At 42.1% G+C, this 27,852-nt stretch overlaps 5 protein-coding genes across 11 annotated transcripts in view; 3 read left to right on the forward strand and 2 right to left on the reverse strand.

The window, feature by feature from the left end:
- The window catches only part of miga2 (mitoguardin 2), an 18,034-nt gene extending 6,050 nt beyond the window's left edge, over positions 1-11,984 (forward strand). Inside the window, exons 1-15 of one of the 3 annotated variants that reach the window (XM_019872190.1) lie at positions 3,517-3,538; positions 4,920-5,138; positions 5,620-5,830; positions 6,202-6,317; positions 6,502-6,625; positions 6,853-6,983; positions 7,444-7,561; positions 8,118-8,224; positions 8,313-8,425; positions 8,733-8,805; positions 9,129-9,215; positions 9,847-9,945; positions 10,111-10,245; positions 10,320-10,490; positions 10,665-11,984. In XM_019872190.1, the coding sequence (XP_019727749.1) occupies positions 5,043-5,138; positions 5,620-5,830; positions 6,202-6,317; positions 6,502-6,625; positions 6,853-6,983; positions 7,444-7,561; positions 8,118-8,224; positions 8,313-8,425; positions 8,733-8,805; positions 9,129-9,215; positions 9,847-9,945; positions 10,111-10,245; positions 10,320-10,490; positions 10,665-10,856 (1,773 nt within the window). In that variant the 5' untranslated portion in view covers positions 3,517-3,538; positions 4,920-5,042 and the 3' untranslated portion in view covers positions 10,857-11,984. Of the gene's footprint in view, positions 1-3,516; positions 3,539-3,568; positions 3,755-4,919; positions 5,139-5,619; positions 5,831-6,201; positions 6,318-6,501; positions 6,626-6,852; positions 6,984-7,443; positions 7,562-8,117; positions 8,225-8,312; positions 8,426-8,732; positions 8,806-9,128; positions 9,216-9,846; positions 9,946-10,110; positions 10,246-10,319; positions 10,491-10,664 lie in introns of those variants that run through there. The other 2 variants (XM_019872189.1, XM_019872191.1) reach the window with 2 other exon arrangements.
- st6galnac4 (ST6 (alpha-N-acetyl-neuraminyl-2,3-beta-galactosyl-1,3)-N-acetylgalactosaminide alpha-2,6-sialyltransferase 4) lies at positions 253-3,265 on the reverse strand. 2 transcript variants are annotated; one of them, XM_019872201.1, is made up of 5 exons: positions 3,129-3,250; positions 2,866-3,027; positions 1,599-2,008; positions 795-902; positions 253-517 (listed from the first exon to the last, which is right to left on the reverse strand). In XM_019872201.1, the coding sequence occupies exons 1-5, from the start codon at positions 3,138-3,140 to the stop codon at positions 331-333; spliced, it is 879 nt and encodes a 292-aa protein (XP_019727760.1). In that variant the 5' UTR covers positions 3,141-3,250; the 3' UTR covers positions 253-330. The 2 variants fall into 2 exon arrangements, with proteins under 2 accessions (XP_019727760.1, XP_019727761.1); XM_019872202.1 differs by having other exon boundaries at positions 343-591; positions 3,129-3,265.
- Positions 11,985-12,121: 137 nt separating the features above from the next.
- On the forward strand, positions 12,122-16,715 carry dolpp1 (dolichyldiphosphatase 1). Its single transcript, XM_019872231.1, has 8 exons — positions 12,122-12,249; positions 13,160-13,260; positions 13,560-13,644; positions 13,899-13,998; positions 14,343-14,441; positions 14,556-14,684; positions 15,037-15,126; positions 15,202-16,715. Exons 1-8 carry the CDS (start codon positions 12,174-12,176, stop codon positions 15,236-15,238), a joined length of 717 nt encoding a protein of 238 aa, XP_019727790.1. The 5' UTR covers positions 12,122-12,173; the 3' UTR covers positions 15,239-16,715.
- Positions 16,716-22,765: 6,050 nt separating this feature from the next.
- The window catches only part of rapgef1b (Rap guanine nucleotide exchange factor (GEF) 1b), a 158,244-nt gene continuing 153,157 nt past the window's right edge, over positions 22,766-27,852 (forward strand). Inside the window, exons 1-2 of one of the 2 annotated variants that reach the window (XM_019872131.1) lie at positions 22,766-22,893; positions 23,156-23,350. The gene's annotated coding sequence lies outside the window, so the exon portion shown is untranslated. Of the gene's footprint in view, positions 22,894-22,995; positions 23,351-27,852 lie in introns of those variants that run through there. The other variant, XM_019872130.1, reaches the window with a different exon arrangement.
- The window catches only part of ntng2b (netrin g2b), a 64,780-nt gene continuing 62,080 nt past the window's right edge, over positions 25,153-27,852 (reverse strand). For all 3 annotated transcript variants that reach the window (XM_019872139.1, XM_019872138.1, XM_019872137.1), the window contains one exon: positions 25,153-27,114. In XM_019872139.1, coding sequence (XP_019727698.1) covers positions 26,891-27,114 — 224 coding nt within the window. In that variant the 3' untranslated portion in view covers positions 25,153-26,890. The remainder of the gene's footprint in view (positions 27,115-27,852) is intronic.

The following is a 27,852-nucleotide window of genomic DNA, read 5'->3' on the forward strand; positions in this document are numbered from 1 at the left end:
TGCCATTTCTCAATCAAAAATAAAAATAAGACAAATATAATGCATCTTAATTTCTACCCTTAAGTATATTCATTCAAAAATTAAAATTAAAAACAAAAACATGTCAATTAAAAAAAAAACATCCTCAAGTTCAACACTGCACAAAAATACACCCAAACTATTTGTCTACAAGTGGGGACAAAAGAGCATACTAGTATCTGGACCTTAAACTGGACATCAAGGATATCCACCCAATCCTCAAATAACCTTTGGTCAAATTCAGCCATTCTGGTTTTATTTCATTCATTCAAAAAAGCCAAATCCGAGTGATGGCGTTTTCCAGGAGCCGGTTCACAAATTCCACGAGGGGTGCGTGAACTCCATCTTGTGGCGCGCAGCCCACTTGGCATAGATGGCCTTCTCTGTGATAAAGCGGTGACCACCGCGTCGCTTGTGTTCATGGACCTTGTACATCAGGCACTCGTCTGTCGCCACCTGGTCGTAGTAATGGTACAGCACCGCACTGCGATTGGTCCGTCTGACCGCAGGGGGCGGGGCGGGACATCAAATAAGATACTTCGTGAGAGTTGAAGAATTATAAAAGTTGGAAACCTTGAGTGAGAATTTGGGGGAATAAAGTGAAATTTAGTGGGAATTTACTCAATTGCTGGTGGGCCCTTAGTATGAATATGAAGTATACAGAATTGTGAAAAAATCTATTTGAGCATACCGTAATCTGCACTACGACAAACACATTTCATGCAAGTTGAGTGGTAGCGAGTCACACTGCATACAAGTCTTGCAATGCGACTGACCTGCAGTAGTCGGCGTTAATCATCCCGTAAACTTGGATGCGCTCGCACATCTCCAGAGCCAAAATCATTGTGAAGAACCCAGTGCTGAGGTACGCTCCAGACTTGAATCTGAAGGAGAGTTCCAAGAAGCAAAGCCAGAAATATAAAACCCATTCTCACTTCATTTCATCAATAACGGTAAGGCATACCCTATTAAATTTCCTTTCGAAAAGCAATTCATTTTACCAATATTTTGAATTATTGGTGGTTGGTTGGTTGTGTTGTCTGAGTGAATCTCCTCAATTTACTTTTGCATAATTCATTGGCACAAGATGCCAACGAATGGCGGCAGAGTGCTACATTTGTCTGGTGAAGCTCCACAACTCACCTCAACATAGTTCATTGGTACCAGGATGCCCCTTAATAAAACTCCTCAACTCACTTCAGAACATTGGCTTTGCACCGAAGTACCCAGTGACGGCGACAAAGTAATACTTTTGTCTCAACAAAAACTCCTCAACTCACTTCAATATACTGCCTTGGCACTAAAATGCTTGAAGATGGCGGCAAAGTAACACAAAGCTCATCAGCTCACCTCACCAGAATTTATTGGCACCAAGATGGCAGCAAATGACTACTTTTGTCTCACTGAAACTCCCCTACTCACTTCAACACAGCTCTTTGGTACCAAAATACCAGAAGATGGCAGCAAATACATTTTTATTGCTTAGGCTTTAGCTCAAAAGAGCAGCAAATTAAGTTTTAATCCGCGAATGCCGAACCACCAACACCCTGGCTGCACAGAAATTGAAAATCCGACTGTACCGATTCTTCCCCGTTTCATTCTGAAAGATGTCATCACAGAGCTGGACCCTCTCCGGGGTCATGGCGTAGAGTTTAGCGCCAGGATACTGGGCGGCGATCCTCTGCAGAGCGTTGAAGACGGTGCCCTTCCCGTCCATCCTCATGTTCTTGTCAGGCCCCCAGAAGACGTACGCCGTGTCAGCCCCCTCTCTAAAGTAGCGGTGCCGGTCTTTGATCAGGCGTGGCACGCTGGTGTGAGAGACCACACGCACGCTTGTGCGGCCACCCACGTCGGCCTCGTAGCCCACCGTGGGCGCATCGTTCATGCGGATCACGCACGGGATTCGGTCGATGTCGGCGCCCAAGCCAGAGTTGCGCATCTGGCCGGAACTGGAGATCAGGGCGCACTGGTTGAAGTGCAGGTCCAGGAACTGGAACAAACACAAAAAAACAGGAGCTATATTGTGAAACGCAGCTTGAAAACGAGTATCTTGGCACCATTGGACTATGTTGGATTGTGTTGAGGAGCTTTATTCTGAAATAAGTGCTTTGCCGCCAGCCTGGGGTATCTTGGTGCTAATTAACTCTGTGTAAGTGAGTTGTGGAGCTTCATCTAAACAAAAGTAGTGCTTTGCCGTCATCCCATGGCATCTCGGTGCAAAGGAACTATGTTGAAATGAGTTGAGGAGCTTCATTCAGACAAAAGTAGTGCTTTATCACCATCTTGTGGAATCTTGGTACCAATAAACTATATTGGCATGACTTCTTGAGCTTTATTCAAACACATGTATTACTTCACCATCACATTTTGGGATCTTGGTGCCATGGAACTACATTGAAGCAAGTTGAGGGGGTTAATTCATACAAAGATGCTGTTCTACCACCATCTTGTGCAATCAAGGTGCCAAGGAACGAAACTGAAGTAAGTTGAGGGGCTTCTTTTGCACCAAAGTAATCCTTTGCCACCATCTGGTAGTGTTTTGGTATTCATGAATTGTGTTGACATGAATTGGGGAGTTTCATTTAGACAAAAGTAGTACTTGAAGGAATTATAAGAGTTTTTAGGGGTGCAGGCTGTGCTCACATCTTATCCAGCTGGTAGCTCACTGTGGTAAAGTCATGATTACAGAATTTTTTGGGGGGAAAACTTGTTAACTGTGTACCGTACGTAAAGCGAGGACCGCGGACTATACCTGCATCGGTTTGTGCAAACAGTGATGTCATGGACATCACTGTTTGCACAAACCTGCACAGTCCAGTATAATGTAAAAAGTTTGAAAGATGTCACCTGTTCCACCCTGTCTGGCCGGATCCGGACGTACCCCCAGAGCCCGTACCTGAGCCCCGCGGCGGTGGCCGGAAATGCATGGTCCCACCTGCTGATCACATGTCCGAACCACAACAAGACCGACAGGCTTAGGAGGCTGAGCACGCAAAGCCAACGCAGCGTCTGTGTGTGCACGAACACAAATACATACGTCAATTAAAGTTAACCATACAACACGACGAGCACGATGTGCACGTGATGCATTCAAAGACACTCGTTCTAACCGTATATTTCATGTCAGGGCCTTAGAAGTCCCGGGACCGGTCCCGGTGGGTGAGCGGGACTCATCGCATTCCCTTTAGTCCTTCTGTAGGGTTCCATGACAGCAGAGCTTCCGGTCAATGCAGGTGTTTTCCTCAGCAAAACAAAAGCTAGAGGACAAAAGTAAGCCGCCCCAAATGTTCCTTTTTTAGGGGTATTTACTGATGAATATTTGAAAATTTGTAATCCTGAAATTCCATTGTTACGCTTTGGTGGCGTATAGGAAAACTGAAATGTCAAAAAAGCACGTGTTTGGTGCAATACTTTTATTTTGAAAAATACCCACCTTTTGTGACAAACTGATCGTGTTTTACAGTACAGTAACGTGTCAAACAAAATTTACTTCCGGTAGAGTTATGTGAACCTTTGCGTGGTGAGTCAATACTGACGCCCCTGATTGGATTGGATAAATACATAACTAAAGTTTACTTTATCCAATTGGTCAATGGTGCGGAAGTACCCCCCTGTGCCCTCGCGCAATTGGCTGTCAGTCTTGTCAGTATCACGACGAACACAAATTTGTCTGCGGGATGGTTTTACGCTGCCTGTGACACGAGAATGTCCTTCCTTTGCTCTTCGGATGCCCACGGTATTTAGAAATGCCTTTCTAGTCAACATTATTAAGATGATAATTGGATCCCGTGTTGTTTTTAGCTTTAAAAGCCTTAAAATGTCCGGTGTGATGTTCGGTGACCGGAGACGTGAGGTAGGCTAGCTAGTGCTAGCTAATGTCGCTTACCGCAATCTCCACTTTTCTGGTCGTTTTGAACCGTTTTGTTTTTCCTCCAAATCTATTTGGTTGTAAGATAAACAATGTAAAGATGACTACAGACGTGGTTGGTTTTTAACTGCCTAGCTTGAGTTTTGCAGCCTCTCAGCATCGCTGTTAACATTTTGGCAGTGGTTATAACGGTTTCTATTTTAAAATGGATACCAGGCACATGATCTCTCTTTTAAAAAAATTGTATTTCCCCAACATTTTTTTTGAGTCAATTATCGTTATTAAATCTAACGACACACCAGCCCTTCCCCAAATGATACAAAGGTAAAGTTAAATAACAATAATATCGTTTTATTATGGTCACACATGTACTTATTTAGTGTGAAGTCTGAATATGTACATCTAACTTGTATGTAAAATCCATTATGATAAAAGGTGAGTGTACTGTAATATCTTAATGTCGTTTGTGTTAAAGGGCATTTTTTTCCCCTCCACGCAAAATGTCACGGTAGTTTGTGCTCGTATCTTCGCTGATACTATTGATGAGCCCCATGTGAAGTGGTGGTTTGTGGTGAATGATTTAACGACTGCATCAAATGATTATGTAGCATGAGTTCACGGTGGTGTACATGGTACAAACATGGGGTTGACACTTTATGGTTGTCTCTGTTTTAAGTCTTTTGTCGCCATCTTGTGGCATCTATATACAATTACATTTTTTCCAATTCGTGGTACAGTATAGCGTGATTAGCAAATACAGTATGTGGATTCATTGTACATTCAAATCCGTACAGAGGTATTTTTCGTCCCCCTATAGGTGATTATGGAATTGAGTGAATGGTGCTGAACACGGCCAGAGTGTTTATTCTTTCTTTTTCTCAGTACATTACCTGCTTTCTGGCGACCTTTCCCCCGCTTAACGGTCAATGCAACCTTAATTACCTCCCCTTGTGTTAATACCCTGTCTGGAGCTGCGGGAGGTTGCCTTCTTTACAGGGTGATGACTTTGCGCTGGTGTATTTTTGCCTTACAGGGTAACACGACAGATGACGGGACAGTAAAAGCCAAATCCCCCGAGCTTGGCTCATCTAGGTGCTTCAGGTGAAGGCTTTTTGGCGTTTCTTCGGAGAGCGGTTGCCACTCGCCTCACCCGGAGATGTCCTTGAGAAGAACGGAGGGTGTGTCCATTGCACAGGCATTGGCCATGACGGTCGCAGAGATACCTGTGTTCCTTTATTCCACATTTGGCCAGGTAAAGATGGTGACAACATTGGTCATTACTAAACCCCTTTTTTAGATTTAAAAATGTTTTTCTTATGGGTAATATGCCTGTATGTAGGTCTTTAAATCAAACAATGTATTTAACAGTATGTACTGGCTTGTAATTAAGGACAATTCCTTATTTCTGGGGAATATGGTGATGTCATTTTTAATTTATTGTTAACAAAAAAAAACACCAAGGTGCTTGCCAATTTTTTTTTCTAGTTTTCTGAAAACAGTTACGAATGACTCATGTTATTAGACTAACAAAATGGCAAAAAATCCAGAATCCGCCTTTTAGAAGCCTTATCTGCTCAAGAGTGGAATAACAAGATTGCAGCCTTAAGTGTACCAAATAATACCTGCACCTCACATGCCAAATAAAATCTTATCTGATCAGTGGAAGAATTGGTAGAACAACGAAAAGTATTTGATAGCTGCAGCGTTAGTAATATCTGATCATTTCCTCACAGTCCATCTTCTCGCAGCTGAGACTCAGCCCGAGCTTGAAGAAAGTGTTGTTCGCCACGGCGCTGGGCAGCGTGGCGTTGGCGCTCACCGCCCACCAACTGAAGCGGCGCGGCAGGAAGAGGAAGCAGGCCGTCCAGACCAAGGAGGACCAGGTGCCAGTGGGCATGCCCGAAGTGCTGCTCAGGACGGGGAGGCCGTCGTCGTTAAAGAGAGGTAGCTAGCAAGTCGCAAGGCTACGTTGAATACTTGCTATAGTACTTTTCATCATGACATCACACAAAAACAACTTCTCAGGTGGCTAACAACTGCACTAGTAAACGTACCCGTCAGGAATTTGTCTCTAAATTGGCCCGGCACATATTGTCATGAGTGCCCGTTTACCTCACTTAATGTTCCTTATATCCGTTTGATGTATTTGATCAGCGCATTAGCATCCAACTATTAAGGACATCTCTCCCGTCGATGAGTACGTTATATCTGACTATTTTCCCAATTTCCATTCTCATCCCTGATCAATGTGAATTGTTGCATGGAGCAGGTATTGAGCAGACGTGTCCCCCCCCCCTTCATTACTTTATGCGCAGTTCCGCTGACGGGCCGACAGGTGATAAGCCCCAGTACTCGCAGCAACGACACACTGAGCGGTATCTCCTCCCTGGCGCCCAGTAAACATTCAAGCTCCTCGCAGAGCCTGGCATCGGTAAGTTTTGATCAGTTAGGCGCTAAGCGCATGTTGTACTTTATGCACCCCTGATCAACGATGCATACAGTTACTTATGTATTTGACAGCCTCTCATAAAGAGACCACCTGATAATAATCGCTTTCGATTTATCCACGATACCTTTATCTTTCTGTGCGTCATTGGTATGTCCTCTGCCTACAGATGCGAGTCGCAACCTCGCCAAATCAGTCCATCAACCCGCCGGCACGCTGGGAGGCTGAGGAGACTGCGGCGGGGGAGCCGGCTACGGTCGAGGACGCCAATGCAGAGAATCTCTATTTAATGGGTAAAGTCATCCTTTCTGTCAGTAATCAAAAGATAGATGTTTTACCCCGCTGCGTCCCGACTGCAAATGAATTGTGTGTGGTTAACTTGTCATCAAGCAAGCAAGCATAAAGATTTGAATGGATAATCACCAAGCTGCCAAAATCCACTTGGTCAATAAGTATAGCCAATTTATGCCTGTGCAACAAGCTGCAACACAAATGCTGACTTAGCACAATTATTTGTCAGGCATGGAGCTGTTCGAGGAGGCCCTCCGAAAATGGGAGCAGGCGCTGCATGCACGCCACGTCCGCAGAAACCTGAGTGCCAGCAACAGCAGCTTGGCGGTGCAAGGGGCAGCGTGCGGGGATGTCCCCACGGTAAGGTGTCGCCTTACCGAAAGTAACAGCGATAGGAGTGTTTTCACTTGTGGATGCAGCACTTCATGCACTACACTGTGTGAAATGGTGCCTCGGTCAATCAAAAAACACAAATATTGCCACACTGTTAGCTTCACTGAGCAATCAAGTAGGTGCCATGTTTCAGAAGCTAATGATGTTGGCTAATGCTAATCTGTAATTTCAACAAAGCTCAATGCCGATCTGCTTAGCTAATGGTTTTGACATAACAGGGGCGTTTCTAAGTGGTAGTGTTTTATACGGTGTTCCCTGGCCGTCACTTGAAAACGGCTCTGCATCGTCACCCAGCCATGGGCGGAAACCCAATTTGGGGCAATTCTTTTGGAAATTAGACCCACTGTTAAATAAGATTAGGATGGAACAAACGATTTATTTGGTTGTGGCATTTTATTCAAGATGTTGGGCCAAATGTTTCATCCAGATGGAAGCTCACAACAAAATGTTTGCCGACAAGCTGGAGACGCTGCTGCACCGTGCATACCACCTGCAGGAGGATTTCGGCGGCAGCATCCCCACAGAGAGTGTGCTGGCTGACTTTGGTAGGACACCCAAAAAAAAAACAAAAACCAGACTGAAGATCCAAGATTGTTGCACAAATTAAACACATGATGGGGTTGAAAGGGTTTGCTAAATTAACATTTCGGATGGTTCCTACCTGCACAGCCCCTTTTAAGATGTCCAGAGAAAGACAGCGAGAGCAACAATGAGATAGAGACAGGCTGAGTAAGATAAACAGAAAGGGCAAGAGATAAATCGACACATAAGCGGTGACGGAGGGAAAGGCGACATCAAGTCCTCAAGACAAAGCGCAGATAGAAGGCGAAATACAGCCAACTTGATTTCAGGAATTGAGGATGCGTTAATATAGTCATTTTAGTCATTTCAGGTACATTGGGTAGACTCTTCCAGATCTGAAAATTCACCTTGATTGTTGCTCTTTACAATTATAATGTCAAATCGTACATAGGGTTCCAAACTTTACATTTATATATCTCTTTGGTGGCCTTTTTGGTCATGATAATGTTTTGGTTTTTTTTTAAACAAGTTATTGTTTCATGTATTGTACATAAATGTGCTGTCATATCCCCACGGTAGAAAGCGAGGGCACGCTTATCTTACCCCCGCTGGAGAGTTTCCCCGTGCTGCCGGACGACGATGCTGCCACTGTGTCATCCGAGGACTCCTTCTTCTCCGCCACAGAGGTCAGCTCCGTTTCATTGGACGTACTCACGATGCCGACCGCAACATGAATGCGCTTTGTGATATTTGATGTGTATTTTGCGGGTGTAGATGCTTGATTGCATTTCAATACAAGACCCCTACCAGCTCCTAAAGCCTGCCGCTCTCTACGAGGAAGCTTTGGCTCGCGTCAGGGAGGAACGGGTGGCCTACAGGTCACTGAGGTACTTAAGGAGGCACAAAAAAAAAAAATGACACCATTTATTTGCATTTTCCTCTTCAAAAGATCAGTGTTATTGTGTGAATTCTGAAGAGAAAGGAATAGGCTTGCCATTATCCACTTATGTTTCTTTTTTTTCCTAAACCATTCCTTTAAAGTCTCACAGTCTATATTTCAGCAATTCAGTTCAATTCTGCAGAAATTCAGTGCAGCTTCAGCTTTTTAGCATTCACACAAATTATATTCTCTAGGTTTTTTTTTTTAATTTATTTTTTTGATTTTGTGTGTGTGTTTTTTTTAATTCTTGCCAGGACTGAACTACTTGAATGTTATGGTGACCAAGACTTCCTGGCCAAGCTGCACTGTGTGAGACAGGCATTCCAGGTGGGTTTGCACCTTCCCAACCATCATTCCTGTAGAGAAAGAAGAGTGAAACTACTCATGAATACAAATTCATACATGTCACAAAGAGTACGTAATGCGGAAGTACAAAAAGAAGGTAAACTGCCTTGTGATAAAAGTTAAAAGTGCTCATGGATACAAAGAGAAGGGAAACAGCTGTGTAATAAAAGTAAAAATAAGGTGAAACTACTCATGAGCATAAATCGAAAGTAACTGCTGTTGTCGTCCCCCCCCGTAGTGACATTAACAACACTCACACAAAAAAGTCTTTTGGAGTGAATCCTCTCCTCACATTTGTCGCTTAGGTGCTGTTACTGGACGAGACGCACCGCACTTTCTTCATGGAGACGGGCAAGCAAATGATTGCCGGCTTAATGGTGAAGGCGAATAAGGTGAAGCGCTGTACTCCGAGTACACGACAGTGAACCTGCATTTATTATGAGGGTTGCGATCCAGAACCACCCACAATACAAGAAAATCTGCAACATCGAGATCGAACATATGTTGTGTTGGATATTACAGTCCGAAATGGGCACTTTACACTCTTGTGCCGGTACGTCCGCAAACTGGGGAACATCTCGTCATAGTCCCTCTCTCATTATTCATATAATAATCGTCCTCCATCCTCATCCTTTTAAAGCGCTAGGGACGACTAAAGGGACGTCCTTTTTAAAAAAACTTCTCGTCCTCCATTCCAAAATAGGCATACAGATGGAATGCCCATCTCTGGTTACCGTTAATTACAACCTTCAAACAACTGCTACTTAACACACACGGAGCCGCAACACATAACAAACAGACCTCACGACAGTACGCACAGACATGTTCTTTCTGCTGTGTGGGCACAGTGACTTTTACACAAGATTTGTTGGGGCCCGACGATCAGGCTTTTCTGTTTACTGTCAGGTAAACCCTACCCCAAAAAAAAAGCTTGAAAATCTATGATAAAATGGGGAAACACTTAGACTATGCGTTTTTTTTTTTCTTTGCGCTCAATAATGGTGATATGATATTTTTGCTCAGAGTCCTAAAGCGTTCCTGGAGAGCTATGAGGACATGCTGCTGTATACTCAGCGAGAGGAGACGTGGGCTGTCACCAAGATGGAGCTGCAGGGCCGCGGGGTGAGTTTCTTAGGCATGTTGTGGTCATCCCTTAGATTGCGCTTAGTCCAATCAGTGGACAGTATATAGATCGAGACAGCCCACGGGCACCAGATCGGTGACCCCTGAACTAGCGGTACCGCACTTTGGGAATCACTGCGGCATGAATGCATATTTATTTTAAAGGTGGTGTGCATGAGCTTTTTCGATATCGTACTGGACTTCATTCTGATGGACGCCTTCGAAGACCTCGAGAACCCGCCCTCGTCCGTGGTGGCCGTGTTGAGGAACCGATGGCTCTCAGACAGCTTTAAAGAAACGGTGAGTTTGTGATTCACACAGGCGTAGTACAATTCCGTTTGTTTTTTTTTAAAAGTTTTTGTTTTTTGTTTCAGGCTCTAGCGACAGCTTGCTGGTCGGTGTTAAAGGCAAAAAGACGCCTTCTTATGGTTCCCGATGGCTTTATCGCCCACTTCTATGCCATATCGGAGCACGTGAGCCCGGTTTTAGCTTTTGGGTTTTTGGGCCCCAGGCAGCACTTGAGCGAAGTGTGTACTATTTTCAAGGTGAGTACTTCTCAGTGCGTGTGGGTGGGTGGGGTGTTTTTGTTTTATTTCTTTATTTTTTAATATACAGATGAACAGAGATACATTATTGAGCGTAGATAAATGGTATTTTACTGAGAGATTTTCAGTGAAAGGGCCTTAACAGTGTGTCTTCTCCTCTGCCGCCATCTGCAGCAACAAATCGTGCAGTACCTCAAAGACATGTTCGACCACGACAAGGTGCGCTTCACGTCAGCACAGTGCCTGGCCGAGGACATCCTAAAACTCTCGCACCGCCGCAGCGATATCCTGCTGGGCTACCTGGGCATCGACGGGCTCCAGGAGCTCAATGGGGGCCCGCCCGGCGACATGCAGGGACCCCACTAAACTGTGTGGGGGTAGCATTCTCATTCCTCCTACTCACTCATCAGGTTATCAGCTACTATCAAGAAGTCCATCATGGAACTAAGGACGCGTCTCATGCTGGACCGGCAGCTGCTCAAACGTCACCTATACGTATATATCACACAACCGATTGCTGCTTGTTTGTGCATTTTACAGTAAATATTTACTCATTTCCAAGGATGACATTTTTCCGTTAATTCTACTTGATTCTTGTTGAACTGCAGCTATTTATTCCAGTCTGAACTGTGAGAGTGCAATCCGCACCATATGTTCTTCTGCTGTAGTCTGCTGGCCATCGTGCAGCACAAAATGCAATTATAAGTAAAACCCTCAGAGAAAGCCAAAGCATTTCAAATGCTTAAACCGTACGCACACAAAATTGAGGATATTTGAGGGAAGTTTTAAGATGAACCTAAAATGCACTGAAACCTTTACAGGTGAAAGTGTACAGGTTGAGGTTGAATTCATAAGGGAAAACAAAGTTAAACGATTCTCTGATGGATGATAGCTGCAATGCGGCTTTTATGTCAGTAAAACCTCATTTAGCCGGTCCCTTTAGCGCAGTAGTCATTGTCATAGTGGAGGCATGGGTTTGAAGCTCGAGAGGTGGGCTTCCATGGCCTTTAATCATGCCATATGTTAATTGTGATTAAGATGTGATAAACATTGTACATAAGAGATATTATTTTTCCCACAAAATTATATGAAGACTTAACCTGGCTTTATGGTTGTGATTTTTCTGCTTTCCCTTTTATTTATAGCTTTTGTCCACGTGTGCAATACGATTTTCAATGGACTGGGCCATGTTTGAGTAAGTTTAATATGCATAAGAAAGGGGTAAAGTTCCACACAAAAGTGACCGAGATTCGTTTTTCTGTGTCTTGCATGGTAAATTCGTTCATATATATTTATAGTCCACAAAATTAACCTCATCACATTTTATCTTATGCTGATGATTTGTAACTGCCAAAACACGGAGGGAAAAAAAATGTCGTTGTCCTGCCATGCCTTTTTTTTATTCTTTCTTTCCAATGCCTGTAAAAAGTGTAAATGGATGTTGATTCTCTGTATTAAATGTTATTTTTGTTTATTAAAAATACTATAACACTATTCAGATTATTTAACTAAATATTATACTCGTGTTTATCTTTTTAACTTATTCATTCAATAACTTCTCTATGGACTTCCGCTCGCCTCACCGTATGATTGGTTGGCGCCAAGCTCTTTCACGGCTCGCCATTGGTTGGCCTTGCGGGATGGGCGTGTCTCGTGATTGCCCGGTGGTTGTGTCCGGGTAAGATGGCGTTGGAAGAGCAGTGCTCGGCGCCGCCTCGGTGGCGATCCATATCGCTAACACACGTCGAGTTCGCAGAGGGTAAGTCGACTTGACGTTTTTGTTCCTGACCACCGACGCTCGGTTGACGGTGTCGCATCTTTTTGTGTCTCGTCCTCCTTGAATGGAAACGAGCAGTCAAAGCAGGTTTGCCAAATTGTGCGACGCGGTGAAGCGCAGAACGTTACCAGGGCTGCTAAATTGTGAGACAAAGCGCATGCGCACTCGGCGTCAATGGGCACAATGAAGGCTAGTGACTTAGCTTGTTGGATGAGTTGATATCGGCATTTATTTCCTATTCCCGAAATCAATACACACCGCACGCCCCGAGCTACTCACACATTTAATATACTGCGAAAAATGAAAGTCAAAGTGTTGTTTCGTGTGAGTAAACTGTTTCTTTGTGGAGTGTTGCTAACACAGACGCTAAGCTTACTGGCCTGATACTGTTAGCATTACTAGCACCAACCCCAATGAACAGCATGTTTCAAAGATTGACAATTGAACATTTTTTAAAAAAAAGAACTAATGCGCTGTGATAGTGTTTCCCCAAAAGTAAGCTCAGTGCAAAAAAAAAAAAAAAAAGTCGTGGGTGAATTTGTAATTGAGTCAGTATCCAGTATGTGTGTTATTCCTTTTTTTCTTTATTCTTTTTAAAGATAATTAACTAAAGAAATCACGAAATGCTGATTAGGGGATATACAGAATAAGCGAATGACTCCAAACATAGCAAGTGAAAGAATCACTCCCTAAAATGTTGTATTTAACTTTTTCTATGGTGGCCCTAGATAACTCCTAAAAAATAGCCACTAAAAATCCCCATATCATGACTTGGAAATGGAGAATAAGTGAACAATTCCAAATCCAGCCACTGCTACCTTCCCTACTCCCTAATCACCGTGCAGTGGTACCTTGACTTACAGCGTCTTATTGTCCTGTCTTATTGTTTCAGATGACCTGACAGGACACCTGCTTGCCTACATCAGTCTGCTGCCCATTGCCATCCTTGTGGGCTTTGTGACGCTCATCATGTTTAAACGAGAGCTGCACACGGTAGGTGGGAGTCACAAGCGCTTTGGTGCCCATGTGAACTGTTTTTGTATGTTGCAGTGAACTTTTGCCAGATCAAGGTTGATTTATTTGGCTGATGACATTCTATCATCTGTTTCAATAAGTTTAAATGTGTTTAAAGTATATGGGAGGGGTAAAGCTGTTCATAATTAAAAAAAAAAAGTGATTTGTCTATATTGTGGATTTTCTGTTATCGCGGGTGGGGTCTGTAACATCTCCTCTGCGATAAACCAAGCTCCCCGATACTATAACCGGCTAGCGTTAACAGCCTGTCTCCGCAGATTTCCTTCTTCAGTGGGCTCACCCTCAACGAGGGCGTGAACTGGATGCTCAAGCACATATTCAGAGAGCCGCGGCCCTGTGCAGGTACAGAAAACTACTGCCACCTTTTAGTATCACATCAAAGGAGCTACTAATGCCATGCAACACAAACATAACACACCCATACATAAAACACGTTACCTTGAAGATGGCAGTTCATGTAACCTGCAAGCAAGTTTTAAGAGAACAAAGGACAAAAGATGCCACAAAGACAAAAAAAAAGACCTCAAAAGCCAGAGTGAATTCTTTGATGCCGGCCGAAATGAGGCCTAGTGAGTGACATTGTCATTTGTGGGCAGGGGCTCACTCCACGCTGAACACCGACTACGGAATGCCGTCCAGTCATTCCCAGCTCATCTGGTTCTTTGTCGTTTACTTCTTTCTTTTTCTTTATTTAAGGTACGTGTGACACAAATGTGTGGTTCGAAAAAGTCGACACACCCCTGTACAAATCCTAGGTTTTTGTGACATAAATAAAACGCGGCCTAGGTATATCATTATATAACCACCCCACCGTTGTGGCCTGTAACCTCTGCAATGCAATGCAATCCAAAAAAAAGGTTTTCAAGTGGGTAAGTAAAAATGAAATTCAGCAAGCGTATTTATTTGAAGATAATCGGGGGGATTTTAAATGGTGGCGGATGTGTTCTGGTATTTCAACAAGGGTGTGTGGACTTTTCATATGAACTGCATGTATTGCATTGCCTGGTTCCGACTCAGACTATCTTACGTCGTGCCCTCAGAATGCATCAGACCAACAACGCTCGTTGTGTGGACCTTCTGTGGAGACATGTCCTGTCCATCGTCCTCCTGGGCGTGGCCCTCTCCGTCTCCTACAGCAGGTGTGCCCACCCCCCGCACTTATTTTTCAAATTGCACAACATCCGTGTGCGCGCCTCGGCTCCGCTTTTGTTTTTGCCGCGTTTATTTGTAGCTTATCGGTTTGTGGTTTCCAGGGTGTACCTGCTGTACCACACGTGGAGGCAGGTGTTTTACGGTGGCGTGGCAGGCAGCGCCATCGGCGTGGTCTGGTTCTTCATCACGCAGGAGCTGCTCACCCCGTTGTTCCCCAAAATAGCAGCATGGTAAGACCACTGAGACATTTCTCACGAGCGGTGTCCCAATGGATTAGTTGGTTAACAGCGAACTGCTCACTCTCAAGGGCTGACACCCACATCACTCACCATTCGCCATTTAAAACCAGACACACTCTGTCACAGAAACTACAGTAGAATGTGTGGATGGTGACCCCAAGTGGATAACAATACCTACATGTCATAAATACAATTTTTAATTGAATAAAGCAAACATTTTGGTTTTTAATTCCATAGCTGCAGCCCTAATTTTGGAAGATATTTACATTTTTTTTTATATTAATAATTGAACATTTTCAGGTCATGTCCACAAACGTACTTTTTTGTTTTAAACCATTGGCAGGCCTGTGTCAGAATACTTCCTGGTGCGCGACACCAGCCTGATTCCCAACATCTTGTGGTTCGAGTACACTGTGACGCGCTCGGAGGCCAGGTAAAGCTCACCACAACCACTGCAACACCGCCAAAATTTTTTTTTTAATGTTTTCTCCTTTGTCGCGTGTTTCAGGAACAGACAACGAAAGCTCGGAACAAAACTCCAGTGAACCCCTCACACGTATTTTACAGAAAAACACTGGAGGACTTCTGGACTCGGGTTGCCGAGTAGAAAAAAAAAGGCGGCGTGGCGGTGGCAGTGAGCTTGTACACACACCCTGCTTGTCGACACACACACACACACACACACACACACACACACACACACACACACACACGCACACACACACTTCGTCCTTTGTACAGCTCCTCCGTGCATGCCACACCGTGCAAGAGGCCAAGTATTTAAACGATAGATGAAATACTTGAACTTAACGCACGTTGATGGGCCACCGTTCTCCCAGGAGCTGAAATGGAGGTTTTCCTTCGCAACAATTGTTACACTGTCATTGCAGCATGATTTTTTTTTACCTTCTCCATATTCTGACACGGCCTGACTTTTTCCTTAACCTTGAAGACATTTTTTGATTGATCATGAGAAAAAAAATGCACTTTGGTTAAAAAAAAAAACAAAAACAAAAAGGAAGCAACTAATTAATGATCATTAAGTTAAATGTTAAGACATCCCCAGTCCTTTTCATCGGTTTTCTCAGTCCCATCTATGATTGTCATTGTTACACAACTTCAGCGGTGCGTGCTCAGTTTGCGACGGAGTTTTGTGCCTGCCCGCAGCGGTGGCGTAAACTCAAGTTGGACGTTAAGAAAGAACACAGGTTACGTGAAGTTAAGCGGATGCAAAAATCGTAATTACAGTGCGTTCAATTAAATTCCTGTTCATTCCCTATTGTTTCTTTGTCAAATTACCAATCTGTGCAGTTCATTTTTTTTTCAATTTTACCCTTAATGAACATTTGTATGTAAATCCACGTTTACGAAAAATTATTGGTCATTTTTGGACCAAGGTGTTTTTTTTTTTTTTTTTTTTAATGCCTCATTCACGTCGTAGCAACCTGGGAGAAGAATTCTGGGACTTTTTTTTTTTTAATCTTTTTTTTTTTATGATCATTTCCTTGTTCAGATTTGACTTTTGCTTTTTGTTGTTGTTTTTTTACAATTCCGAGACAACATTCCATGTCTTTTTCAGGAGTGCATGAATCTTGACTGCAGGAGTACTTTTTCTTGTTTTTATCATTTTTGAAGAAAGGGAAAATATGAATACAAATCCGTAAAGAAGGTTGGTCGTAGCATGTGATGATGTGGAATTCCCTGGAAATTCATGACCACTGGCGATTAAAGTGTCATATCATGAGAATCAAAAAGGGAAGTCGAATTATCTATATTTTTTTTCTTGTGTATTCTATATCAGGCTGAATAAACGTGTTTACGTACAAAGTTATGTTTCCGGTGTCACATTTGAAATAGAGTCGGTGTCAGCCAAGGATGAAGTGGAGAGTTACAAATTATTTTTTTCATCAGTCGTTTGTGAGCTGTCCAAATAGTAAACGTTATTAAATAACCATTCATCCTTTTACAATAACTGGAAAAATGTTGATGATTTACTTGCTTGATAAGAATCCTCTGAAAAAATTGCAGGAAATTGACACGCTTCACTTGATGAGAATATTGAAAATGTTTGCAGTACAAAAATGTGGAGTTCCCCAAGACTGGGTTTGCCTTGGACCCCTAAACAACATTTGATGGCCTCAAAGCAGCGATTTGATGTCGAACCCAACACAGGCTGCGAGGGGACTAACTTGTACTGTACATAAATAGGAGTGCAGAAGCAGCTCGAATCACAAGAACTGGAAATTGGAATGCCATGGCATACCACCAAACCAAAAATGTCACCAAAAAATGGATTCTACTTCCTGGAATAAGCATGATCTCATCTCAGTGTACTCACAAATCTACTTAGTATGAAATGTGGGCATGTTGAATTGAACACAATGACTGGCAACGGTTTAATTGAACCTTATGCCATCCAGTGAACATGCGTTTAATTGTGGACGACACAAGTGTTTTGTACTTGCCCTTGTTTTTGTGTGGAACCACTCGGAACACCTATTAATTACAGCAGTCCCGTCAAGCAACCCCTAGGTGGCAGTATAGCTCCTTTCCTGATGCATCTGTACTTTTTGGGGCGTTTTGATTCGTTTACTAGGAACTCCCGTATGTCAGGAGGCATACCTTCGGGCCGCGAAGTCACTTTTGACTGTTTTCTGAAAAAAAAAGAAAGAAAAACGCAACAAATATTTAAAGTCCATTTACTGCGATTGTTGCGAGGGCACGTTCCAGATACACCCGCGATTAAAAAAAAAAAAACATCGAGAAAGAGAAATCATAACACACACACTTGGAAGAAAAAAATTGTTAACCCAAAGGCATAATTGCCAATGTCATTTTTAAACATTTTCAGGAAAAAAACAGTCCAGTTGCATTGTTGAAAGGCAGAATTTTTTTTTTTTAGCAAGTACAGGTCTTTTTGATTAGCATTGAACCTTGTTAAAACAGGCATATTTAAATACTCATGAAAATATTCCTCAGTACTCACATCTTTCACTATTTTTGGCGACTACTATAAAAACATACTATATATTGTTGGATTTTGAATGATTACACTGGTCAACATAATTTAAGAAGAGTCTGTTTGATATGCCCTTAAACACATTTTTGACACTGATTTAAAAAAATGCACATCAGATATTTGCGACATTTTCATTTTTTCTACGTTTGGCCTATAAAAGCTTATACAGATGTTACCATTATTTAAAGACGTTTCAGGAAAAGAAATCCGCCTGTTGCTGAGCCTAACCAATAATCCATAAATATTATGAAATACATTACATATATTATTGTTCTTATATGATTACCATAATTATTAAAACCTGATGTGCTAGTGAAAAAAAAAACAAGGGAAGATTTGGAATAATGTAAAAAAGTGTACTTGCATCTCTGATTAAAAAATGTAATAAAAAATTGCTGTGTTCCCTTTCTTGACCTATTGGCCGATAGCGATCACATGTTGCATCCATTTTGACGAAGCATTGTCCTCCGTGCAAAAGGTCACATGGTTGGGTGGATCCTTTTTGTTCAGTCCTGTAATTGTTTCTTTCTGCACCACCAGCTTTCCTTGATCATATTCATGGAATAAAAAAAAAAAAAAAAAACAAGTTCGCCCCTCATCAATTTTGCATTAGGCCTCGGTTCACATTTGTGCGATTATTGCACTGGCGCTGCTCAAGAATCAAAATCCCCTGATAAATATAAATGCCTTCCTGATGAACAAACCAACCGCAACATTTCCCCAAAACAAACTGGAGCATGTAGCGGCGGAAGATAGAAATTTGTTGATCTCAGGTTCTCTGAGGTATCGCAAAAAAAAAAAAAGACACAATCCATCCCTTGTGTGGATTTTAACAGTACTGTTGTAAGTACCCGAAAGCCGTACATGGCGAAAATTACAAGTATAAAATTCCTAACGTATCTGACAATTCTTTTAAATCACATAGACGGTTCTAAACAGGTTATTTAGGGATACTGATGTGAAATCCTCCAAAAGTTATTTCCCCTCATCAACTTTCCGAAATGTTGAGTGAACGTATTTTCAGATCTAATCCTACTAGCTCTGAATCGACCTCCAGCGAGCGGGAATACAACAAATGCTGGCGGAGGTATTAATGAGCTATGTGAGAACATTTTAGAAAGGATTCTTGTTGTCTGGGATTATAACTGTGAAAGTTTTCTCGATGTAATGAGGGCCTAAAAGACAGCATGTTGGAAAACACCTTTACAGTACTGGTCAAAAATTTGCAGCTGTCTTCTCGTTCAATTGCAAGATGATCTGTTCTGTATTGTCCTATGCTTTTTTTTGTTTGGTTTTTGTCTTTTCTCTGAATAGTACTGAGGCATATAATCAGAATCTCCTCCCAAAAACCACCCAAAATAATAATTGCATCTTACTGAGGAGCTGTGACCATCATTACATACAGCCGTATGTATCTATTATACTGCCCCCAAGTGGCCGAGGTATGTACACCAGAAGGTTCAGCACACATTGAACTGAAGCAAAAAAAAAAAAAAAAAAGTGACAGAAATCTTTACTCTATATTTAGATTTAAAAAAAGGGTCTCCCTTCACTGGATCCCTCCACCTCCGTATAAAAATGCCATACGCTCATAATTTAGCATCCTGAGATGCAGAAGTCTGGTCCAACATGCCCTCGCAGTCAGTGGGGACAAACGGCAAAGCAGACCTGCTTGCAGATGGCGCTCTTAGGCGCCCCGGAGGCGGCCTGCTGGCGAGGCGCTCAGATTACACAAGTAACCTTGTTATCCTCTATTTCCGCGACACACACACACACACACACACACACACACACACACACACACACACACACACACACGACAAATACCATGCAGCATACACTCTGTCCAGTAAGATGGTACTGTTGGGTAGATAAAACAGGAACATTTATTAGAATCCTAAAAATAGAGGACAGTAAACCCCGCCCTCCATCGTGGGTCCCATGGTCACGCGTGTGCTATTCCGCGGACATTTTTGTACCGTTTAAAACGATTTGGTTCTGCCTTCATTTGGTTTAGGTGTAATTTCACTTGACATTGACCACTATAGATGTTGCATTATTTTGTTTGACACTGTAGATTTTAAAGAAGAAGAATATCAAAACAGGATATATTTCAACACAGCCTAGCATTTTCTGGAGATTATTGAATGTTAAATCCTCTTCGATCCTGTTTATTATGCCTACAGAAAGCAATGGCTGTTGGTTAATTTTATAGTATACATCTTTGGCCATGATTATTGATGTTTATTGTGAGACGATAAGTTTATTAGTTGGCATTAAGATAGTGGGTATTTGTTAGATGGAATCATATAGTTTGGTTGGACAATTTGGTGTTTAAATATATAAACATTGTTTTTTTTTCATGCATTGCTTGTATGCGTTTCTGCTCTGTGTTTCACCACAGTTGTTGGAAGGTTTATAATTGCCATAACATCTACCATATGCTAATTTCTACAAGCCATTTTAGGAGGCGGGGGGGGGGTCTCCTTTTGTTCGCATTATGCTATTAGATATTAATTTGACAAATTACGTGAATCCATTGAACATTTTGAGTTTTAACAATTTTATGTGCGTTTTAATGAGTGTTGAAAGTGTGTGGGGTGTCTAAACATGTGTTCTTTGAAAATTGTGGATTTTTTTGAATCTGAATCCATCTGAAGTGGATTTGACATTTCTCATTAGTTTGAGACATCTTAACTGGGGTGTATTACATATACGTGCCCCTCGTGGCTCTTTAGCAATGTTCAAAAGCGCTCCAATCAATCAGAAATTTTAAATGCCCGCCTGCTGTTTTTTTTTTTTTTCCGCTTAACCTCGGAAGCCTTTTGCACATCTAAAGTCTCGGATAGTTGGAGAAATCTCGTGAAGCTTTTTACTCATGTATCTCGACTTTGGGCGTGTAGCAAAACTTGGAAAATGCCAGTAGTTTTTAGAGAGGATAAAGAATATCTGCATGTGACTCTTGTTACACTATCATCTCAAGACACCACTGTACACTTAAAGCAGTTTTTGAGGATTTTGCCATTACATGGTGTTTTCTAAGGACGACACTGAGAAGTAATTGGATGTGAGTCATTCTAGGCTTGTTCCAACAACAAATGGGGTCCTGGGAAATGCCAGGATCACGGACAAGTTACTGTAATGTCACCCCTTGCAACGCATTACCCAGGATACGGTATTCCGTCTATGTTGCACAACCCCTTTGTTGGCTTTCCCCGAAGAGAAGGCGGCTTCTTTGTTTCAGACGGTTTCTTCATGTTCGGGCTGGCACGCGCGAGGAAGAAAACCAAATCTCAGCCGCTATTCAGGTGACGTTGACAGCAAGAATGTCACTGCTGAGGATGTTTACTCTGCACAGTCCTTAAATGTCCTTAGTTCTCTGTTCATAAACTCGACTTCCTTCCCTTGGCAATGCTCTTTTTATTGAGGGGAAATAAAATATTCCCCGTGCCACTTTTTTGTTGTCCTTCATGTTGCCTTCATTCTGTTTTCATTTTTTGTTTTTTTTTATCCTGTCACAAACTAACTTCTGACAGCCTTTGTCACCGAGCACTTTGGAGTTGTGCCAGCAACCCAGAATAGTAACGAAGGTCTATTGAGTTGTTGTGTACAAATAGGAAGGCCAAGTTCCACGCCTGTCCCATCATCCTAATGAGGATGATAATAAGGGGTCACCTGTCCCAAGGGGACGTCCAAATATGGCACCTGAAGCTAACCGTCCAACTTCTGCCGCTCCTTTTTTCAGGTTGTGTTGACCTTCCATGTCATGACCTCATTTTTAATCCCGTCATGGACTAACCACCTCACATTCTAATCAGACACTTAACTAAATTTTGTTAATTTGACTAGTTTTCAGAATCCAATGGAGTGGGATTGTTAGTTCGTTTTTTTTGTATGTTTTTTTTAAACATTTTGTGTGTTTCTTGGGTGCAAGATTTTTTTTAAAAAAATCACGTGTTGTCTGATAAAAACTCAACGAAAGATTTCTAAAAACAACCATCCAGTGACTTTGAGGTACAATACGTGCAGTGTACAATAATATTTCTAAAGTTAGATGCATCACAACTCTTGCTAAGTTGCCAACTTCTAAAGTGGATTTTGTGGCTTGAATTCCGAACACTAAAAGCCACTTTGAGAAAAAAAAATAAGAGTAATTTTCAAAAATCCCTACATGGAAAGTTTCCAACTTGAATTATTTCCAAAGTTCTCCATTTTAACTTCCCGTGGAAATGAACCGGAAATTTTGCAATTTTCCTTCCGACACCTCGAGTGGAGAAGAGAGGCTCGCCAAATAGCGCAGCCGTTACGTACTGACTGAATGTTGGCGAACCTTTGACGCCAACTGGAGGAATATGCATATGATTTTTCACAGCACTGCAGCATCAGCTCAGCCTGCGCATGAAATATTCATACATGTGGGTGTACGAGTGCAGCTTACATCAGTCATTTTTTTCACAGGCGACGCCTCAAATTTGCCTGTAACATGTTGACACCGGCTGTGGGTTTAATGGTTGTTGTTTTTGTGCTTTAGAAAAAGCAACATCTTACTTCAAGATTTGGTATGTGGTCAGAGGGTACTTCCAACAAAGAGCACAACTATGTTTTAAAAAATACATCACTTTGAGGGGTTGCTACATGTAATTATGCTACTGGTTATGCTCAGATATGAACCACCCAGTGCAATAAATAAGGGGCTTGAAAACATATATGGAAAAAAAGGAGCAAAGGGCCACATCTGATATCAGACCAAAAAGTGGGGGGTTAATGGGGGGAGTACAGTATAGCGTACTGTACATATGGAGTAATTTAATTCTGTAAACTGGAAGCCATTTTGCATTGCCATATGCGTTAACCAGGAAATGAACAAATTGGCTTCGTCTCACTTGGTGGCTTAGTTATTGTGGGAGCGACTGCTCCAAAACAATTGAACTTAGGTGCAAACGTTTCTGTATGGCATCATTTGTCTCGTCCCGTTTTTTTTTTCAAAGAGTGGGACGGCATCAGAGTGATTTGTCGCTGTTTATACCGGATGGACAGCTAGCTCGCTAACTAGCTTGCTGGGGGAGGAGCTTCAATTGGACAAGTTGGTTCGACCCGGAAGCAAGTGACGACCGCCAAATCTTGGACAAAAAAAACACTTTCCTGCTCCTGTTGGTGATGTCACCTAAGTACTTAATACCGGTAATACTGCATTTAATTTACTTTAACTAGCGCTTCTGAAGGTACTTTACACAACAACAAAGCAATAATGAGTAAAAATAGTGGCAAGAAAATTGTCAGTGCTTGGAGGTAAACTAGAAACACTTGTTAGTGTACCTAAGTAGATTTATTCAGGTAGCTGTACAGTACTTTTCTTGATTATTTAATTTTCTGAGGTTCGTCTTTTACAGTAGCCTTGCATTTCTTGACAGTAAGGGGGTGAGAACAAACATTTATATTGCAGATTTCACGCATTGTGGCGAGGTCTGGACCACATCCCCGACGAAGAACCGATCACTGTACTTCAAGCAGTACAAATTGAGCGAAACGTCACTTGGATTAAGTTGGAGATGACTTTCTTCGGAGCTGCGTTCAGGAAAAAAAAACAAAACATATTTGACGTCCTTCGGTGGTTGTGGAAAAGCCCTTCAGGAAGCAGGTTGGTGGAATTCCCTATTCTTCCGAGGCCCAAGCAACCCATTGCCACCAATCAATTTCAAGGGTTATCGCAAGTAGACATCGTAAATTGCATTTGGCACCGTGATGTGATGATCTGATAATTCCTTTTTATTGTGGCGACAAACAGTTGGTCGACTATTAGTCACAGTTTTTGTCTATTAGTCACAGCTTTTGTCTCGAGGCGCCGGGTCGTTTGACACTTTCAATTAATTCACTTGACGTCTCGCTCGTGTGCCGTTTAACAATGTATTAACGGCTTGTATGTGCTTTGTTTGAGGCGTTACAGCATTCTGGTTGATCACGAATTAAGCCGCATTTTGGAATATTTACAGACTTGACGCCGATGGGGAAATGTTCACCTTTATGACAACACAAATGCCACTGAAAGTCAGACATGCACAAGTTCCATGTCAGGCCAGGCCACTCGACCAGTTGTTGAAAATTTGTAAACAAAAACAACATAAAAGTCACTCTCGTTTTCAGGAGCTATTCTCTGCCCTTCATGTCTGTGTAAAACAAAACAAAAAACAAACAAAAATCTTGACGGTGCTTAATGTCAGAATAGTGCTATAAATCGTCACCAAACTTCACATGCACATCTATGCCTGTGCCCACTTAAATCTCTGAAAATATAAAAACAATCACCACAGTATTTGAGATTTTATGAGCATTAAGCCCTTTCCTCCCCATAAATGTTTACTCTCCAGAAAAATCTCAACGTGGTTTAATGTTAGAAAATGACCAGTCTTCACCAAACTTCACATGCACCCATCTACCTTTGCCCACCCCAATCTCAGAACACAGCCTAACAAAACTATTGCCTTAATATTTTTGGATTTTATGGACATTGAGCGTTTTGCGACCTTAAGCTGTAGTGAGCACCAATGGAGAGGTAAATGTTAATGTCCATAAAATCCAAAATATTAGTGCGATTGTTCTAATATTTTCAGAGATTGATGTGGGTATAGTTGGAGATGTCCACATTGATTTTAGTAAATATTGTTAGCAGTTTTCTTGCATCAGATGATGTTAGGTGTTTTTTTAATGGGGTGGAAAACACATAATTCCCACAAAATCCAAAATATTGGCACAGTTGTTTTGATATTTTCAAAAATGAATATGGGCATGTGCACATGATGTTTAGTGGTGATTGGTTGTAGTTTTCTAACAGTGAGGTATTTTTAGATGTTTCTCTGTAGTGAACGTCTATGGGGAGAAAAAAGGCCAAACGCCAATAAAATCCCAAATATGGTGGCAATTGTTTTGATATTTTTACCGGTTGAAGTGGACATAAGTAGAAATGTGCATGTGAATTTTGATAAAATTGTGACCTGACCAAAATGTTTGTTTTTCAGGATTCATAACGTCTTGTTGTGTTATAAACAAACAACAATGACAAAAAATAAATAAAAATAGCCAAAATAACAACAATGCTTGCACAGACGTGAACGCTAATGAAGCTATGGAAAAGTCATAGAATTCAGCATTCAACCAATTAGCCCATCAATTAATTGACTAATCGGATAAAAATGATTTTTTTCATCATGAACTACAATATCGTGCATGTGAGGTGCCATGCTCATGTTATACTGTTGAATCTGTGACTGAGTCGGTATGGGATGAAAAGGTGGGCCAGGCCTGGTGAGTGACGTGGTTGTCAGGGAATGAGACAATGCCTTCCTCTCCTTCCACTTTGCTTTTTTTGTGATTGTCAAACAAGGAGTGTGCTTCTGAATGTGCTAGTGTCAAACCGGTAACAAAAAGAAAGAAGAAAGAAAGAAGGCAAATACCACTCATTTACTGCAAAACTTCCACATGGATGTAATAAAATGCTCACCCAGATTGTTGCAAACGTCACTTCTTTTTTTTTTTCCCTCCATAATTTATTGTAACCTGAAAGGAAAAATAATTTCTACAAAAAATATTCAAATAATGCCATATATTATTCATTCTCGCTCTGGTTGACACTTCTTCCCGTATACTGTGCGAAGATTAAGTCTGGCTAAAGTGTGGTGGCAATCACTCATTCTCACAGCAACCGTAATACTGTGACTAAATCTATCTGCCGTAACCCGTTGGCTATGATATAATATCATAATATATGTAGAATCTCAGCGAACAGTTAAGTGGGCACATTAGATACATGGACTTAAGATATGGTTGGAACACAAAATGCAGCAGAAAGAGTACAAGTCTGTGGTTTTTTTTTTTTGTGTTTTGTTCTTGGCAAAAAATGAAGCCTGGTTCTCGTGGTGGACCGCGCTGGTCTCGGCTTGCCTCTTCGCAAGCCCCCCTAAAAAACAAACAAAAACCTCGCGTTGACAGCCATTCCATTTTCAAGTGAAATAGTGATGATTTAGGTGATTCTGCTATTTTTTTTTTTTGGTTTAATGCACATTGCTCCTGCTCAGGAATAAAGGGAACAGTGGTTGGTATGATTATATGCAATATATATTATTCTTTTTTTTTTTTCCACCTGTGTCTCTTTTGCTTTCGTTTTTTTCATTGTCATGTTTTTGTCCATCGGGCACCTGAGCACACACACTCCATCAGTCCTGTGAGGTGTGTCTTAGTGGGCTTGTGTGTCCTTGTGAGTGTGTGTGCGTGTGTTTAGTGAGTGCTGCGGTCACACATACTCGTGTACACGCAATTCACCAAAAAGTTCCGCTTTGGTGAAATTTCAGAATGAACCTAAAATGCAATTGAACCTTCACAGCTGAACTTATTTTGACCCGAGCTGACCCAAGTTATGACCGACGGTATACAGTCATGACATAATTTAATATTTAAAGAACGAAACATTTTTTGACACATTTTTTTTGGTTCATTTCACTGGACACTGTGGTGTATGCACCATGACCACTTGGGTGCAGTATAATACAGAAAAACATATATTCATGAAGATGCTCACAATTGCTTGGTAAGCTGTAAAAGTATGAGTTATTCGTAGAGGATAAAGAATTTATGCGTGCAAGTATTGTTATGTCATCTGTTGATATGTTGCGTCACTGTTTGCTTCAAGTATTTGTTGCTAAAAGAATTATCATGGCGTGACTGATGCTATTTGTGAGCCCATCAATGGGCATTTCATTACGTGTTAGCATTAAGCTAAATTGCCTCTTTTGGTACTTTTTTTCTTTTACTTTGTTGCTATTTAGTGTCTCACTGACTGTCGTGCTGCATTACTTCAAACATTGGCTGTTCTTGTAGTGCAATTCTTTTTTTTTTTAAATTACAATGATGGTAATGCTATTATAATACTCTGTGCATTTTTCTGCAACTCTTGCAGCCTTTCTGGATCACTTTTGCAACCTGCAGATGACACACTCTGACACTCTAAGCCAGGAGTGTCAAACCAAACTTATTGCAGTTATGGTCATTTTAGAGAAGGTCAAACTAAGTCACCTCTAAAGTTTCTTGTGCATTTTAGGTTTGTCCTGAATTTCCACCCTGAATCCAAATATCTCAAACTTTTCAATAGTGGTGTATAGACAATCGTGGGTTGTGTGCAGGCGGCGGCTCAGTGGGGCGGCGGCATGGCGAGCAGGCAGGCGAGCAGAGTGCAAAGCAGCAAGGCGGTGGTGGAGGGCTGCCACGCGGTGGCGCCGTTGCAGTCCTTGCCCGCCTCGCAGCGCGACTGTTGGCACAGCACCCCCTTGAACTCGGGGGCGCAGGCGCATTTCTGGTTCTGGTAGCACGTCCCGCCGTTCTGGCACAGGAGCATCTCCTCGTCGCAAACATTAGCTGTGAGTGACAGAAAGTCGGATGCCGGTCAGGATTTTATTTCCAAGCCATATTTGTGTCTTGTAGGGTAGTATAAAAAGCGGTTTAAGCGCAGGGCTGCTTTCCTGCATGTTTTTCATTTTTCCCTCCTGCAACACATCCGATTCAAATGTTCAGGATCATTATCAGGCTCCTGCAGAGCTTTTTCTCGTGACACACTGTCATGCAAAACAGGTGCACCCAGGTGGAGGTCTAATGAGTGTTCGGGGAGGCGGGTTGAATGTGCTGCCTGTCCGCCCCGCCTCCACTCGCCGAGGAAAGCGCTTCTCTGTAATGGGGTTAAGGTCCGACAGCGCCATCAATTGAGGCAGCAGCTGACGCAGCTAATGAGCTACATGATCTATTCCCCTCGGGGCTGGACAAAGCACATGCATCGTTGCGTACTCGCTAGACCTTTTGCGTTGAGCTCAAAGGTCCCGGAAGGATGCGCCAGGAGCAGTGCTGACATTTCAGACACACAAACGCCCCTCCTGCCAGCCCCCTCTGTAAATATCACTTTGTCATAGGGACTTTGTTTGCACACACTTTGAACATGTTTCAGGTGTTCCTGCCTCTCCGTCCTCCCCTCCTCCTCTCTAACCCAGTGGTTCTCAAACTATTTACACCAAGTACCTCTTCAAAAACATACTTGGCTCTCCAAGTGCCATGTGACTTGCCAAGTGACTTGTATGTATGTATGTATGTATATGTGTGTGTGTG

Source organism: Hippocampus comes, unplaced genomic scaffold (genome assembly GCF_001891065.2).
Source record: "Hippocampus comes isolate QL1 unplaced genomic scaffold, H_comes_QL1_v1.1 scaffold260, whole genome shotgun sequence".
Lineage (NCBI taxonomy): Eukaryota > Metazoa > Chordata > Actinopteri > Syngnathiformes > Syngnathidae > Hippocampus > Hippocampus comes.

Coding starts and splice junctions, on each gene's coding strand:
- st6galnac4 (XM_019872201.1), bottom strand. Junction 2,009..2,865: donor GGCCAGACAGGGTGGAACAG/GTGACATCTTTC, acceptor TGTTTGTTCCAG/TTCCTGGACCTGCACTTCAA. Junction 518..794: donor ATTAACGCCGACTACTGCAG/GTCAGTCGCATT, acceptor CCCTGCGGTCAG/ACGGACCAATCGCAGTGCGG.
- dolpp1 (XM_019872231.1), top strand. CDS start 12,174: ATGGCGTTGGAAGAGCAGTGCTCGGCGCCGCCTCGGTGGCGATCCATA. Junction 13,999..14,342: donor TTTCTTTTTCTTTATTTAAG/GTACGTGTGACA, acceptor TCGTGCCCTCAG/AATGCATCAGACCAACAACG. Junction 14,685..15,036: donor TTCCCCAAAATAGCAGCATG/GTAAGACCACTG, acceptor AACCATTGGCAG/GCCTGTGTCAGAATACTTCC.